This window comes from Apus apus, chromosome 13 (assembly GCF_020740795.1).
Source record: "Apus apus isolate bApuApu2 chromosome 13, bApuApu2.pri.cur, whole genome shotgun sequence".
NCBI classification, from domain to species: domain Eukaryota; kingdom Metazoa; phylum Chordata; class Aves; order Apodiformes; family Apodidae; genus Apus; species Apus apus.
The window spans coordinates 7,680,021-7,694,942 of NC_067294.1; the positions used below are offsets into that span (position 1 = coordinate 7,680,021).

Consider the following 14,922-nt stretch of genomic DNA (forward strand, 5'->3'; position numbering starts at 1 on the left):
ATTTACCAAGAGGGTGGTCAAACACTGCAATAGGCTTCCTAGAGGGGTGGTCAATGCTCCAAGCCAATCAGTGTCAGACTGGAAAAGAGGTAACCTAAGTGGCACCATGAACAACAGGTCTACAAGATCTTGGGTAGCACAGAAAGGCTGAGAGGGATGAGCCATTTGATATCCTCCCCAACACAGCAACAGAGAAGGGCTCTTATGCTTGCAGACCTGTTGGACTGGTAGGACATTGAAGTGGGAGGCTTCCTCTCATTAGCATCCTCATCCATCACACCACCACAGTGGCACCAAGTAGACCCCCAATGGTCTAGGCTCCAGCAAAGCCAAGGTGTCTGGTTTCTTTCACCAGCATGTAGCCAACTGGTGCTGCTGTAGCCAGCTTAGCAGCAGATTCAAGCAGCTTGAAGCTCAGAGAACTATTCTGAGTTTATTCTGAATGAAAGTGATGCCACAATGTTGATCACATGCTTCCATGCAGCATACACAGCCATCAGTGGGGGAAGACAAGGGTGCAGAAGTGTCCTATTGTCAACAAGACAAGGCAGGTTAATGAGCAATCAGTAAAAATTGCTTTATTCTGCCAGGTACAGTTCATATAATGCCAAGTACACACAGCCTGAGCTGTTCTGTGAGCAGAACTAATGAAACCTGATGTGTCCAATATCCTGGAGACTTTTTCCTTCCAATGATCCCAGTTTCTCTTTCATCTCCCACCACTCACCATCAAGCAGTGGCTGCAAGCCAACGTCCAATTGATGTCAGGGCAGGGAGCATCTGAATCCCACCTGAGGCACAAATTTGGGCCTATTATTTGGCCAGCAATTCCCAAGAAGCTTGTCAAAATGGAATAGGTCGGTATGTCACAGGTGACTGGGGAAGGAAGACAGTGAACAGCAGCATCATGTCAGTTTTGTTTCCTTAACAAGACTGGGCTAACTGCAGCAGAATTCATTCAGAAAGGCCACCCAAAATCCAAGTGTGCTGGGAAGAGACAAAAATCCATGCTTTGCTTTCTGCTGCTGTGCTGCTATCTAGTGGCTTCTTGCAGGCAGAAAAGGCAGAGCTCTCTCAACAGAATCAGCTTGCAGCTCATTAGCCTTCTCACGCTCAATGTGCTGCCAGTTTGGGTGCAGCTGGATAATCTCTTAATGGGTGAACAGGCTCCAAGTGCCACCTGCACAACTCTGGGGCTCATTTTGAGATGTCTGTTCCAAGATCCACTGCAATTAGTGGAAGTAATGAAAATAGCACTGGGAACTTCTGCCTGCATGCATTTGTATGCATTATGCTGCATATCCAAGGCAAAGTTCTTGATCTGCACAACCTCTGTAGAGTCTTGTTTACCAAGTAACTGCACAGCAGAAAGGAAACTTTAATCAAGATTTTGGTTACCAGATATTCTTGAACTTTATTTTCTGTGGAAAACTCACTGATATAAGAATTAGTTTGAATTAGTCTGTAATACTAAAAACAAATAGGTATGGGCAAGCAGTTTGCATGATTAGCAATCTTAAGTATGGTCCTCAAACTCTTTAAGAGCATTAGTAGTTGGAATCAGATGATTTTGGAAACCTCACACTTGTCTATCTCTGATCCTACTAGAGCTTGATTTGTTAGAAGTTGCAGAAAGCAGAAATTCCTGAAGATGTTTTCTGAGCTCTAGTTCAGAGACCAGATCAGACTTTCTTCAGCTCCAGTCCTGGGCTAGAGAGGTCAGCAACTTTACTTTAGTAATTGTTACTCATAGTTAAATACAAAAATATACTCCAACACCAGGAGGTCCTTTCTAGTTCTGGTACTTTCTTACACAAAGCAACATGTGACATGAAGACACATAATGGCAGAGCTGGGTTCCTCCATCACTTCTCCCGGCCCAGGGATCAGTAATCATCTAGTGTCTGTGCTCCCACCTTGAGCTTTTCAGTCAATGGCAAATTCACCTCCATGTTTCCAACCTTTTAAGCCTGCTGGAACAGCCAGCCCCAGAATAAAGCAGAAGTGAAAATAAAAACCACACCAGGGTCACCTAGACCAACTTCATTTCCATTTCTTCCTTCTGCAACAGGATGAGGAAGTTTTCCCTCCATCAGGAGTCTTTGCAAGCATGTCCACCTGCAGCATCTCACCTTGGCCAGGCTCTCCAGGACTCCTGGGGGAAATTGCTCCCCTCCCAGCCAGCTCAAGCCCTCCCATCTCCACCAGCTGGGGGAGGAATGGCTAACTGCTCTACTGAACCCCGCTCCCCTTAAAGAACAACCAGAGCATGGCCCCAAGTGTCTCAGCTGTTAACATAAATAGCTGCTGATTTTATTCTTGCTCCTCTGTGCCTCATTGGATAATACAGCTTTGTTCTTCACGTGACTCCCTTGAAAATTATGAACTCAATGACAGAAAGTTTGCAGTAAATCTGCAAGTATTCCCTGTGGCAGCAATGTCTGCTTCAGGTATTCCACATTTCTGCTTGGGATGAGCTTCAGGGCAAAATTTGTACTGATAAATATTTGGCAAGGGTTTGTCTTCCTCCTGCTCATACTGCTCTTCTGCTCTTTCAGGAACTCCTCTGCCTCTGTTTAAAAATATGTTCTTAAAAAGATTAGGGAAATTTAATCTTCCACTCAAAGCTGATTTGGGTGTGTCAGGCCTATTTCTCAACAATGAATAGTGTTGATTCATCCTCATGAGGCTGCCTTAATTTATTTATTTTAAGTAAAACCAAAGTTCAGTGCTTCAGAGAATAAAAGGAGTGAGCCATGTCCAGCTGAGGAGCAACAGGGGAAAGGCACTAGGCTGCAGAGACACCCCATTTATGAGCTAAAAGCCATCAAAGAAATCCAGCATAGAACAGAGTCGTTGTGTATCTCAAAGGGTGCAAAGGTAGGGCTAACATTCAGCCACTATTTGTGTAATGCCCTTGACTTCTCCATGAGCTAAGTAAGAATTGAATTAACTTTGCAAAATAGCTATTTTTGTGCCGTTGTTTTAGAGACCTGGAAGTGAGTCTTTTCACCCTGAGGACTTCCTAGGGTATAGACAGGCCTGAGAGGAAAGCCACAGAAAAAGCTACGTATTTTGCAGAGGAAAACACACTTAGTCATAGTTCCCGGAAAACAAGCTGTGACTATTCTGTACAGGAAAGTACTGATCCTGTAGGGTCCAAGGACATTCCATGAGGGGGTGAGCATCAATAACTCCTCCAGATTTAACTGTGGGTGGACAGGAATTAGTACATTGCCTTACTGAGCTGTTACCAGGCTTGGGTTATACCTGACGTTAGTGAAAATGCAACTAAATGGGTATTGAAATACCAATAACACCAAATTTTTTCCATGTGTCATCTTTGTCACAGCAGCCACGAGATTGCTTCTACCCTCTGATGGCACAAACTCTTTTGTATCTGACAGATACAATACCCAGTGAAGACAACTTTTTTTAAAAATGTGTGGTTTTCCTCTTGTGATTGAGTAGACATTCTGGCACTTCCTCTTTTTTTAAAAAAAAAAAAGTAATAGAGAATTTGAAGCAGATAATAAATATAATGATAGCTTTCCTTAGGGTTTGATAAGTGGGCTCTGGAAGTTTTCATTCAAGCCAGTAAGGTTTCCATTTCTGGAATGGGCCGATAAAGTTTTAATTAGAAGTGTATCTTTTATTTGTTAGTATAAAGTGAATAATGCTTCAGTAGTCCAGTCACGTTTAGCTGCTGAGCAGGGGGAGCAGCCAACATTTTGCAAACTATTTAATGTCCCAGCGATGACGAAGGCAAGCATGCATATAGTCCTTAGTGTACAATATAAACGTTTTCCTCTGCATGGATCTCATTTTCCAGGGCACTACGGTTCCCTGCACCTGTTGGCCTCCAAAACGCAACGAAGCTGTGCAAAAGAGTAAAAACCATGCTGTTGAATAAAAACCAGACAACAGAAACACAGAGGAGCAGACAGCTAAATCAAGCAGCTCACTGAAAAAATGTAAAATATGCAAAACCACTTATTTAAACATGACGGATAATTAATCATTTTTCCACTTATGAGACAACCCACACTTGAAGTTTGAATGCTCCTTAATGCAATGAGCTGACAGCTAGACCCATTTTTGCTTACTAACTAATGATAAGTAGCAGCATGTATTGATTTATTTTTGCAGTGTTTCCTATTAAAATTTATAAAAGAAAGCCAAAGTATGCAATGGAGGGATTAAACACACAACATTTTCTTTCTGCAACCTAGTTTGTCCAATTAGCTAAAGCAGAAACAGAATACTTACTTGGCAAAGTTACCTGTCTTCTTCATGTTGTATAGATATTCTAAGGAACATCCAGAATGAAAAAAAAATTAAAAATAGAAAGAAACCAATTTTCTTTAAACCATCACAAGCAAGTAAAGTGGCAGGTTAAAAATACAAATTAAAAAAATCAGTGTAAGAAACTAAATAAGGGAACTTTAAGCAGATGTTTTCAGTGTAGGAAATCCCCATTATTTCCATGAGATCCAATATATATGGCTTGGTCTGAGCAAGAGCCTCTATAGGGAAGGTCTGGCATGTAGAAAAATATTAGATATAGTTATAAGAAACCTCCCACTGGGAAGGACTGGGACAATATGGCAACTGAGGAATGAGTAGGAAGAAATGAGTGGGGCAGGGGAAGTGGGCTTGTATCACTCATATCTTCAGCAGACCCTGGGGTTGACTGCCTGCTAAGGAGTCTGAGAAATAAAATGGCAAGACCAAGCTGGTACCTGCACCTTGTCATTCTGTGCCCCAGGGACTAAGGGGAAGAGCTGAGCCAGCAACCACAGAGGAGGGCACAGAGTCACGCCATCCTTAGCTCACTTCTCTGAAGCAGAAGACATGTGGCATCTGCCACAGCTGTGATCAGATGTACCTGACCCATCCTTGAATAACCACCTGTGAAAAATACTTACTTCTACTGAGCAACAGAATCAAAATAAGGATGGCTAGAAGTACCACACACAAACCAATCCCAATGTACAGCCCATTTTCTGAATATTGCTGACTGGTAAGTGATACAGACGTGTTCTGCCAAACACAAAACAGATGAGCATTAGTGACAGTAAAAGCAAAAAGCCCACACAGTACCCAAAGGCCATTTGTGTGTTTTGCAACCCTGCAGTAAAAGTACACTTGAAAGCAAGTGTATAGTTTGAGATACAAGACTAGTTTCAGGCAGCATCCCTGCAGCAGTTGTGTGAATCATGCAGTTAAACACTTAACTCTTGAGATAGTGGAAGAACCTGAAGAAATTTAAAAATCTATTTGTTCAGGTTTAAAAAATAAACAAAATATTTGCCAAATATTATTATAATTAAAATATCTCCAGGTGTCACACACATCATTTGTCAGTTTATTCAGTAGTTATTCAAGGCTTTATACCTCTAAGTAAATATGCCTTCTCTTTGCATTGTTTTTTATTCAAGCAAAACTTTCTGAAGCCAGCTGCTAGATATCTAATCTCTCATGAGGAACTCAGGCCTGGGAAGATCCTGGAGTGTGTCACTTGACTTTCAACCTGCACATGCACCACTATGAGTGCCCATAGCACATACTGCCTTGCAGTATGTCACAGCAGCTCCTCCCAAAGGCTCACTTGGCTGTCTTCTGTTTCTCATGAAATTTGCATGATGCCACTGCCTGTCACCCTGCAGTGTGTGCTGGAGGACTCAGCAGGACAGGCAGAGCACTGCTGTTTGAGCCCTGCTGCATGGGGCATGCAGGGGCACTGCTGTGCTGTCAGCTGCTCCCATTTCCACTCTTCCCCACACCCTGCCATACCTGCAGGTTTGAGGTTACATCCCAGCAGCTTGAGGTGCTTGAGCAGGGACCAGAGGCCTGAAAGGCAATATAGATGTTGCTAAAGCTCTTCCTGCATTAGCAGGAAGCACTTTATGCACGCAAAGCAGTTTTTTCCCCTTTCATAATGAGCACACAAGCATTCTTTCACAAGTGCTAAAAGCAGATAACCAACAAACCCCCTGCTTTTGCAACCAAGCTAAAACAGTACAAGTGAACTGTAGGGATGACCCAATAACCTCTAATGTCTACCCAGTTTGTCTAAATATGTCATAGCACAACAGAGATGCTTACAGTCTGAGGAACTTCTGAGGCAGAAACCGATGGCCATGTTCTTGCGATGGTAAAAGATGATTTGCTGGTGCTCCCAGGAGCTGAGCAAAGGCAAGACAGACACATCACTTGCACAGAGAAGCACTCTGCCTTGACAGAGAGGTATTTGCACTGCTGACTTGGGAATACTGAACTTAAGTATCACACTGTCAGGAGTCTTGTCTCTGAGTATCATAAAGAGGTTGGCATCTTCAGAGGGCAGCACAAAGCTGTGAATACTGGACCCTCTGCTGCCCCTTTCAGATCTTTGAATTCCTTCCAGGAAACACTTAGCTCTTGCTGTTATCTCAACACAGGGCCTAGAAGGAAGGACTTCCCAAGGTAGGCATCTCTTTTTGGAGCTAAGAGGCAGTGGATGCCTAAAGCAAACTTAGGTTATCTGATGAAAACTGATTAAGTTTAGCTCAGGGCCTTGAATGAGCAAATGGTGCAAAGTTAGAGAAAGCAAGTGCTACTTCTAAAGGCCTTGACAACTATACAATAAACAGACTGACCAAATTGTGATAAATTTGCATAAGAACGTGCAGCATATTTTGAGGTAATTTTCCAGAGTAAAGCTGTTTGCAATATTTAAAATTCAGAGCTACAAACTTCTGTCTTCCATATTAGTCTCAGTTCTTCCACGTCTTGCCATATGATCTATAACCTTCCTGAAAACAAATCTCCTGTTCACATTATGACAAGCCGAGCTGTTTCCTTTGGTGTTTTAAATTGCTACCCTTATCCCAGAAGTTTTATTTTGAAGAGGACAGGATCATCTGCCTCATTGTTCAATTCCACTGGAGATTCTGGAGTATTCCAACATCAGAGGCACCTGCCTTTTCCAGTCTCCCTCTGTGCAAATTTACACATAGGAGCTTGTGTTTTGAAAACGTACAAAATTGTTCCACCAGCAGCTAAGGAAGATGTCATAGGGTTAAAAAAACCCATGAGTTCTAAGATTGGAAGCTACATTACTTGCAACTAGAACAGAGACACTCTGAGAAAGTTTTCACTTCTTCTTCTGAAAAAGGAAATAAAACTGTTATAACATTTTAGAGTTGCTTAGCTTGAAACTCTTGAGATGGAGGGAGAAATACAAATGACATCCCTGATTTTTCTTTCGAAATCCAGAAAATAAGCTATTGTTGCACTATGAGCTCTCTCTTGGGTACTGGAAATAAAAGTTGTCTTTTTCAGACTGAAAAAGATGCAGCTGTGTGTGTAGATGATAGAAGTCTATACACTCTTGAGTGGAACAGAGCAAGAGGGAGGAAGAGCCATTCACTGTCTCTTCCACTACAAAGAGGGGTTGCCCTCTATTATATTTGCATACGCTACAGAGGACATGGGCAGCTTCTGAGACACAGTATACCAGGGTAGAAGAACCCTTTGCTGCTGAAACACAGAATTACTGCCCTGTTTCTACCGTCCTCCTTAGTCATCTGCTGTTGACTGCTACTGAGATAGGATCCTGAACTAGATGTCCTTTGAGCTAGCCCAATAGAACTGTTCTATGTTATAGAGCAACAAATACATTTATTATACAGTGGGCACACCCAACACCTAAAAATTTGTTTTGCTCCTCAAAGGATGCACTTCCAGAAGATAAGGAGAGATTTTATACCACAAAGAAAACAACATACCAGGACAACAGCCACAAGAAAACAATGCTTGCAGGACCAATCAAACATCTATGTAAGTATACTGCCTGGAAGCAAACCTTCCCACATATACCTGTTCCTTCTGTTGGACTCTCTATATAATGTCAGGCAGAATTTAAACCCAAGTTCTGATCTCTGGTTCTAAGGTCATGTTTAGTAAATTTTAGCCAAGACATTTCCACCATCTATCATTTTGTTTCCTTCTTAAGATTCCCACTTGCAGTATAGCATAAATATATTATTGAGATTAATACTTGGATAAGAGTTACCTGAGGTCTGTTCAGAGGTGTAAGTGTGAGGACTTGCAGTAGAGATTCTAGCTGATGTTAAAAAATAAAACAAAACCAACACATGTTATAATTAACCTTAGTGTGCATTTATGTAGTGAAAAAATCGAAAGTGTTTCTATAAAAATTTGCTAGCACCAGCTACAAAAGTACATTGGTCAGCCACTTGTTCCATGTATTATTATGCTTTTACAAACATGAGAAAAAACAAAAATCAAAAAAAGATAAAGGAAGTTGATTTAAAAAAAAAAAAAAGTCTATACTAATTGTATGTCTCTAGGCTTTACTCTAGAACCAAGCAGGAAAAAGAAGCACTGCTTTCTACAAAAAAGCTGCAAGTTCAATGCTTTGGATGAATTAAGTACCCTATGTTGCCCTTTCTCTTACATTCCACAAATAGTCTTTCTAGCAAAGCTCAGTAGTGCTATGCACCTCAGTGCAAAGCATCATGCCCTGGGGTTGCAGCAGTGCCAAATACAGACTGATTTAAATAGCATTAACAGCTGATCCTCAAAGTCCTAAAGATCAATCCTATGGATGATAATAGAAATCATTTCCACCACAAGCTTTGAAATCCAGCCTCAACAGCAGATTTACCACAATAGTACTGACAGAGAAGAGCAACTCTGCACTCACCTTTCTCTATCACAACCTTGTGATTTGTCATCAGATCATTGAACAGCCCCGGGATCTCCACACGGCAGCAATATATCCCGCTGTCTCCTTCCTCAGCATTCACGATTGTGAGGGACACATTGCCCCTCTCCAGGTTCCCTTTCAACATATACCTGCTGTTGTACTGGTGAGTCACCTTCCAACCATCTGTCCAGATAATGGTCCGATCACATTTTGAAGAAGGGCAGCTGCCACGACCCCAGCACATTGATGTGAGGTCCTGTTTCCCCTTCACACTGTAAGAGCAGGGCACGGTGATATTCTGACCAACCTTTCCCTTCACAAGTGATTCTGATATTGTGGGGCCTGTGGACAAGAAGCCAAACATAGTTGCTGAACACAGTGTACACAAGTGGAAGCTTCTCATGCATCTTGCATGGCCCAATAACTCCCATCTCACAACCACATGGATTGGGTTTTCCATGAATAGATGGGAATCCCAGCGGGACTGACACAGTGAGGGATAATGATCAGGCCAGTGATTTATTCAGAATATGTCTCTAGAAAGAAAAAGAAGAAATACAATTTCTACAGCCTGTGCAGGTAGGCAAAGAGGTGAAAAGAGAACAGAGATTAGATCTGCACAACTCCGTGGCTTCTCTTTAGCCACATAGTCTCTGCTAACTCTATTTTTTTCCTTAGCTCAGATTTAATCAGATTCACACACGAGGCAACAGCAAGACATTGGTTTTCATTAAAACCATTGTGGGAAACTCTTCCTCCCTTCCAATGAAAAGCCACTAAAAAGGTTTCATCAGAAGGGTCACTACTCCATACATTTATATTGCCTAGTGACAGATTTTGCCCATCCCTACCAGAAGAGATTTTTCAGAGCTTTTCTGGGAAATTTTATACCCTCGTTCCGACTGCTTTATTTTCTTCCCTCATTCTTATGCAATGTCTTATACAGTTTCTAACTTGTTTGGTTCCTATTAAAGGTAATTTTTCACATTTCCAGAAGGCTGTGTCACATTACTCAAGTCAAAACACTGCGACCTAGCAGTCAGTAGCCCATTCATCACAGCGAGATGGTTTCTTTTGCCATTTTAGACCATTTGGGTGAATATTCCCTGTAGGAAGGTTTTAATAAAAGCTGTGTTAAGTGCCAGCCAAAATAATTTGTGCTCTGGTAATCCAGCTGGACCCATTCATAACCACTTCCTTCTAATAGGTTACACAGTGGGACTCGTGAGGTGCACATTCTGTTTGTACTTCAAAGAAAACTGTCTGCCATATAGTGCCCACCACACATTTCTTACTGAATTCAGTAACGTGGGAGCACTTGTGTAAGTATTTTAATCTGCCTGTGTAAATATTTCAGGGATAGAATCCTCTGCAACAAATACAGGTAACAAATTATCTCTATTAAAAGTTTAGCCCAGTCTATAATTAGGAAGGGAGCTCCCTAAGGCGGGTCTGCCAACACGCACCAGTGGATCCCGAGCACTGCCTGCCTGGATGGCAGCTGCCTCTTGGGAAAAAGCTGGTTTGCCTGGCTCAGCTCATTCATTTTCCTAACCTAAGTCATTACAGCTCAAAGTAAGTCTGCAGGCAGATTTTGCCACCATAGAATATTAGAAGTTTTATATATATATATATAAAAGCAAGCTCAAAATGAATCTCATCATAAAAGGCTTTATGAAGAAATACAAGAAACTGTATCTGAAATACCACCTTTCTGCTGAATAAATCCTACCACCAAATTGTTAATGTCTATCTGCCCATAATGGTACACTCTGTAACCTGTTCTTTCCAGTGTTATTGCCTTTAGCAATATTTTCCTAGGATTACTTTCTCAGCACATAAAAGGAAAAATTACCCATTTGTCCCAATAAAATTTCATATTGGCAAAAGAACACCAGAAGCTACAGCTGACCTTTCCCTTGCCTTTGCAATCTTCCACCTTCACAAGACCTGTTCAAGTGAAACATCCTCTTCTTACATCTTTTCTAAAATGATTTAAAGTTCTCTGCTCATCTCAGATTATTATCTAAAAAATGCAAAAGATCACTCACTAATTAAACGAGCTGACAGCCCCAGAGGCAGCAGCTTTAAAACCATCATCCCCTGAATGTGATTTTGTTTTAAAAGAGGGATAAGGCTGCAAGACAATTATTGAGTCACTGTCATAAAGTTCTACTCATAACACGAAAGTGCAATTTCTGTGCCATGTGACACTCTTCCCGTAATATAAAAGTGTCTCTCTTCACAACTCTTGGAAACATTGATGCGGTATCTCCATCTACCTGCACCTATTCCTTTAGGCCCACTTAGTTACCTGCAAACAGGAGCAGAAGAATCCAGCTCAGGCAGAGGGAAGACAACATTGCTGCTGAAGATGGGGAGCAACACTGCCGTTCAGCCTCCAGGACACCCACATTCAACAAAACTTTTCTTCTTCACAAACTTCTGGTTTTACTCCTCACTACGTCATCTTCAGAAACAGACAAGAAACACCCCCTGGTCTAACCCAGACTGCTCTTCCTGCAGTTAGTCTGCTCCTCTCTAACAGCACAGCCAAGGGTTGCTGGTAGCACACAGTCCAACTCTTGCTGGCTGTGGTTTGACTAACAATCAAATACTTTGATAAAATACTTGGCAGATCTTCAGAAATTAACTTCTCATTTTTTCCAGATTTGCTTGATTACAACAGATTGAACTGTTGTCAGCACCACTGAGCTGTCACAGCAATCCACAATCCCTAGCCCCATGCTGCTTCCCACACCTTTTTTTGCCAAAGTAGACAGAATTTTGATAAGAGATTACACAGGATATGTAATGGAATGTAGTGAACAGAGACAACTTGGAAAAATAACAGATTCCTAGAATAATCACTTAAGCATTTCATCGTAAGTTTCTGGTTCTAATACTCGAAAGCAACTCGGAGCATCTTTAGGTAAATGCTATTTTCTTTGTGGGTTATAAGTTGGTAGTATTGGAAAGCTGCCCACTGCTACATAGTTGTAGCCTAATAGAGTTGCAGCCTCTGACGCAAAAATTCTGCCAACATCCAGGCTTTATAAAGCAATACAAATACAGGTCACTTTAGAAGCAGTGTGGAAAACACACTGTCCCAGGCTTGAGGCTCACAGACAAGCTGAAATACATCTTCTGAGAAATGGTGATCCCTGGCCACTCTCCCTGTTCCTGGATTACCTGACTTTTCTTGAGGACATCTTGTCTTTTTCTATTTTTTGTACTAGAACTGCAGCTGCGATTAAGTGTGTTTGATGTAGGGCCAAAAAATGTTCTTTTCTTCAGTTCATTTATTCTTTTTCTGCACTGAGCTCAACTCCCACTACCCAAGAGCTAAATGCTTTTGCCCGTCTATTTAAGTAGCACTTCCGAGAACACCAGAATTATCAAATGAAACAGACACAGAGCTTGTTAAACCACAAGGGAAAACACGTATGAGTTCCCTCACCCCTAAAATGTTCTTGGCTTCCAGCTGCTCTACATACTTCTCAGAATACATAAGTACAGTGGTGTTACATGGCAAAAAGATGGATGTAGGATTGCACTAACAGGAGGGGCAGGGTAAAGAAGCCACTTTTTCACTATCAAATCATTCTCTTCCCTCGTGCTATGGGGGATTGATCCAACTCAAGTGTTCTTTTAAACATGGCTGATACTGTCTTCCACTTGATGGAAGAGTCGCAGGATCTCTTAAACTTAGAAGTACTCAACTAGCATAAAGGCTAATGATCCAGTGAGACTCCACTTCCTGAGAAAATGGTTCAGCTGGGCACAAAGCCCACCTAAAAGGCAAACATGAAGCATCTGCACTGCAAATTCATGCTCTTCATGCACATTTATTAACTATGCAGGACATGTAAGTTAGTTTACGCATCTATGTGTACAATATTTAAAAAATGCTGCTTTTATAAGGCTTAAGACTGATTATGACTTACACCCAAGAAAATTAAAACCCATTTAAATTCATTTAATTGTTGACATTCCTGACAGTGTTGTCTCCAAGACAAATTATACCACATTACATCTGTAATAAAGGAATGTTTAGGTTCTTTTTAGTACAGTTATATTATTACAAAACTAGAAGGAATGGATTTTACAGACTTGACACTAATTTTATTGTTAATAATGAATTACACATTTGTGAAAGGACCCAATGAAATTGTAAACAACTTATCTGAAATGGAGGAAGTGTCAACTGCAATTCCTGTCAGACAAATCCTTTACTTGCTTCCACACTGTAAAGCATTTTTTTAAAAAGCATACAAAATAAAAAAAAAAAAAGGCAAAGTGACAAATGAAAACAGAACAGCTACATTTAATCCATGGCTACCATCTAAGGTGATACATTTAACAAAAAAGTATCTTTTTGTTTCACCAATAAACACACAACTGACAAACAGTAAACATTTTCATCTGCCCAGTCACTCACAACCCCCAACAGCTGTACAACAAATGCTTTGTCTATGTGTATAACAACAAAACAAAATACAATGTATTTCCTCAAAGTTCATTCTGTCTCTCACTACGGCCAGCTAGTAAGAAGTGGTTTTTTTCATGTCATTTCATCAATAATGCTACACATGGCTGCATCTTTGTCCAAAACTTGATCTCTCTTGCCACCAGAACGCTCTCTCTGCTTTTCGCTCTGCCCAATGCAGCTGCTGCCATCATCAGTATCCATTGCTTCCACTTTCACTCTCAATCCTCCCTCTGAATGAGGCAGATCATCAGGCAAGGATGCCAGGCAGTTCTGAATCATCTCTACAACTCGCTCCAAGTGCTTCTGGAACCGCTCTGCCGTTTCCAGCCGCTGCCGTTTCTGCACCTCCATCATGACCCTCAGAGTCTCCCGCGCCTGGTGAGGGCGATACTCGTTGATAAGATGATGGACATGGACAAAAAGCAGTTTCAAGTCTTCCAGTTTCTCCTCTCGCTTTATACTGCCTGGACTCCTGATCAAGATATCCAAAAGGTCCAAGAAGTTGACCAGGATAGACATATTAAGTTTTCTTAATTCCTTCTTGTGATCAAACTGCATAGGATGTAACCGCTCAATCCCCTGGCTCTCCAGGGGTCGAATAATCAGATCATCACATTGAAACTGATTACCAAACATCATGTAACTGTCTTTCACAGGTGGAGGTGGCTTTGGAGCCAGGCCTTTACGGACGTTTTCATCTGTATATTCTTTTATATATTGCATTGGAGGCGGAGGAAGGGCACTCACTTGTTGAGGCTCACCCATTTTGCCAGACAAAAACACCTAGGGAATGTCCCAAGAAATATACATGAATCTATTTGTGTGACAACCTCATCATATCAGTAGAAGCAAGGGCAATCTAAGAGAGCTGGCCCTGAGAAAACCAGCCAGAAGAAAATCACCTCAATGTGCAGAATACAGGAAACTCCCAAACAAATCCATGCTAAGTTTTGTTTGGTTTTTTTTTTTACTCAGGTATGCTTTTAGCAGATGAGTTGAACTGGAATCACATTAAGTGTCCGCTCTTCGAACCACGACAGGCCAGCCTGTCGGGACAGCAGGCACAGAAGCGGGCGAGGCCCCGTGCCCAGCAAGGGCCTGGCAAGGCAAGAACACGCGCAGCCACAGGGGAAACAGCGCAGCCCGGCGGCGGCCAAGCAGCACCCGCCGGGCAGGATGCAGCCCAAACCCCGGGCCCACAGCCGCTGGCGACGTGCCCCGGGCCGGACCCAACCAGGCCGGGCCGGACTGGGCTGGGTCGGGTCAAGCTCTGGGAAGGCCCAAGCCCCGCCGCGGGGACCGCCAGGCCTCCGCTGAAGAGAGAGGGACCGGGACGCGCTATGGCAAGACCCCAGGGACCACCAACCGCGCCCCGGCGCGGGGAACAGCCCCGCTCGGCGCCCACGGCCGCCCCCATCCTCACCTGCCGACCCAGCTCCCGCCGCCGCTGCCCCGCTTCCGGCCAGCGGCCCGCTTCCCTTCCTTTTCATTGGCTCGCCGCCCCGGCAGGCACGCTCTGATTGGTCCTTCCGAACGCCGGTCAGAATCTCTCTCCACTCAGCGCTGGGGCTCGCTGGGGGGGCGGTGCCAAACGCGGCGGGGCGGGGCGTTGGTGCGGGGGGGCCCGGGGAGGGGCGGCCCCGGGCCTGTCCCGGCCCCGGGCCTGGCGCTGATCCCGGGCCTGTCCCGGCCCCGGGCCCGGGCCTGGCTCTGG

At 43.0% G+C, this 14,922-nt stretch overlaps 2 protein-coding genes across 3 annotated transcripts; both read right to left on the reverse strand.

Moving 5' to 3' along the window:
• Window positions 1-1,404: 1,404 nt before the first annotated feature.
• On the reverse strand, window positions 1,405-11,198 carry HAVCR2 (hepatitis A virus cellular receptor 2). Of its 2 annotated transcripts, XM_051631599.1 has the most exons (8): window positions 11,031-11,196; window positions 8,714-9,058; window positions 8,060-8,110; window positions 6,109-6,188; window positions 5,797-5,853; window positions 4,929-5,043; window positions 4,270-4,309; window positions 1,405-3,878 (listed from the first exon to the last, which is right to left on the reverse strand). In XM_051631599.1, exons 1-8 carry the CDS (start codon window positions 11,077-11,079, stop codon window positions 3,785-3,787), a joined length of 831 nt encoding a protein of 276 aa, XP_051487559.1. In that variant the 5' UTR covers window positions 11,080-11,196; the 3' UTR covers window positions 1,405-3,784. The 2 variants fall into 2 exon arrangements, with proteins under 2 accessions (XP_051487559.1, XP_051487560.1); XM_051631600.1 differs by lacking the exon at window positions 8,060-8,110 and having other exon boundaries at window positions 11,031-11,198.
• Window positions 11,199-12,544: 1,346 nt separating this feature from the next.
• MED7 (mediator complex subunit 7) lies at window positions 12,545-14,670 on the reverse strand. Its single transcript, XM_051631601.1, has 2 exons — window positions 14,632-14,670; window positions 12,545-13,991 (listed from the first exon to the last, which is right to left on the reverse strand). The coding sequence occupies exon 2, from the start codon at window positions 13,971-13,973 to the stop codon at window positions 13,281-13,283; it is 693 nt and encodes a 230-aa protein (XP_051487561.1). The 5' UTR covers window positions 13,974-13,991; window positions 14,632-14,670; the 3' UTR covers window positions 12,545-13,280.
• Window positions 14,671-14,922: the final 252 nt, after the last annotated feature.

Bases quoted from the DNA above. Each gene is read 5' to 3' on its own strand.
- HAVCR2 (XM_051631599.1), bottom strand. From the start codon at position 11,079: ATGTTGTCTTCCCTCTGCCTGAGCTGGATTCTTCTGCTCCTGTTTGCA. The intron at 8,111-8,713 runs GTGAGTGCAGAG...TTTTAACATCAG, and splicing joins CAAGGTTGTGATAGAGAAAG to CTAGAATCTCTACTGCAAGT. The intron at 3,879-4,269 runs GTAAGTATTCTG...TCTTTTGCACAG, and splicing joins AAGACAGGTAACTTTGCCAA to CTTCGTTGCGTTTTGGAGGC.
- MED7 (XM_051631601.1), bottom strand. From the start codon at position 13,973: ATGGGTGAGCCTCAACAAGTGAGTGCCCTTCCTCCGCCTCCAATGCAA.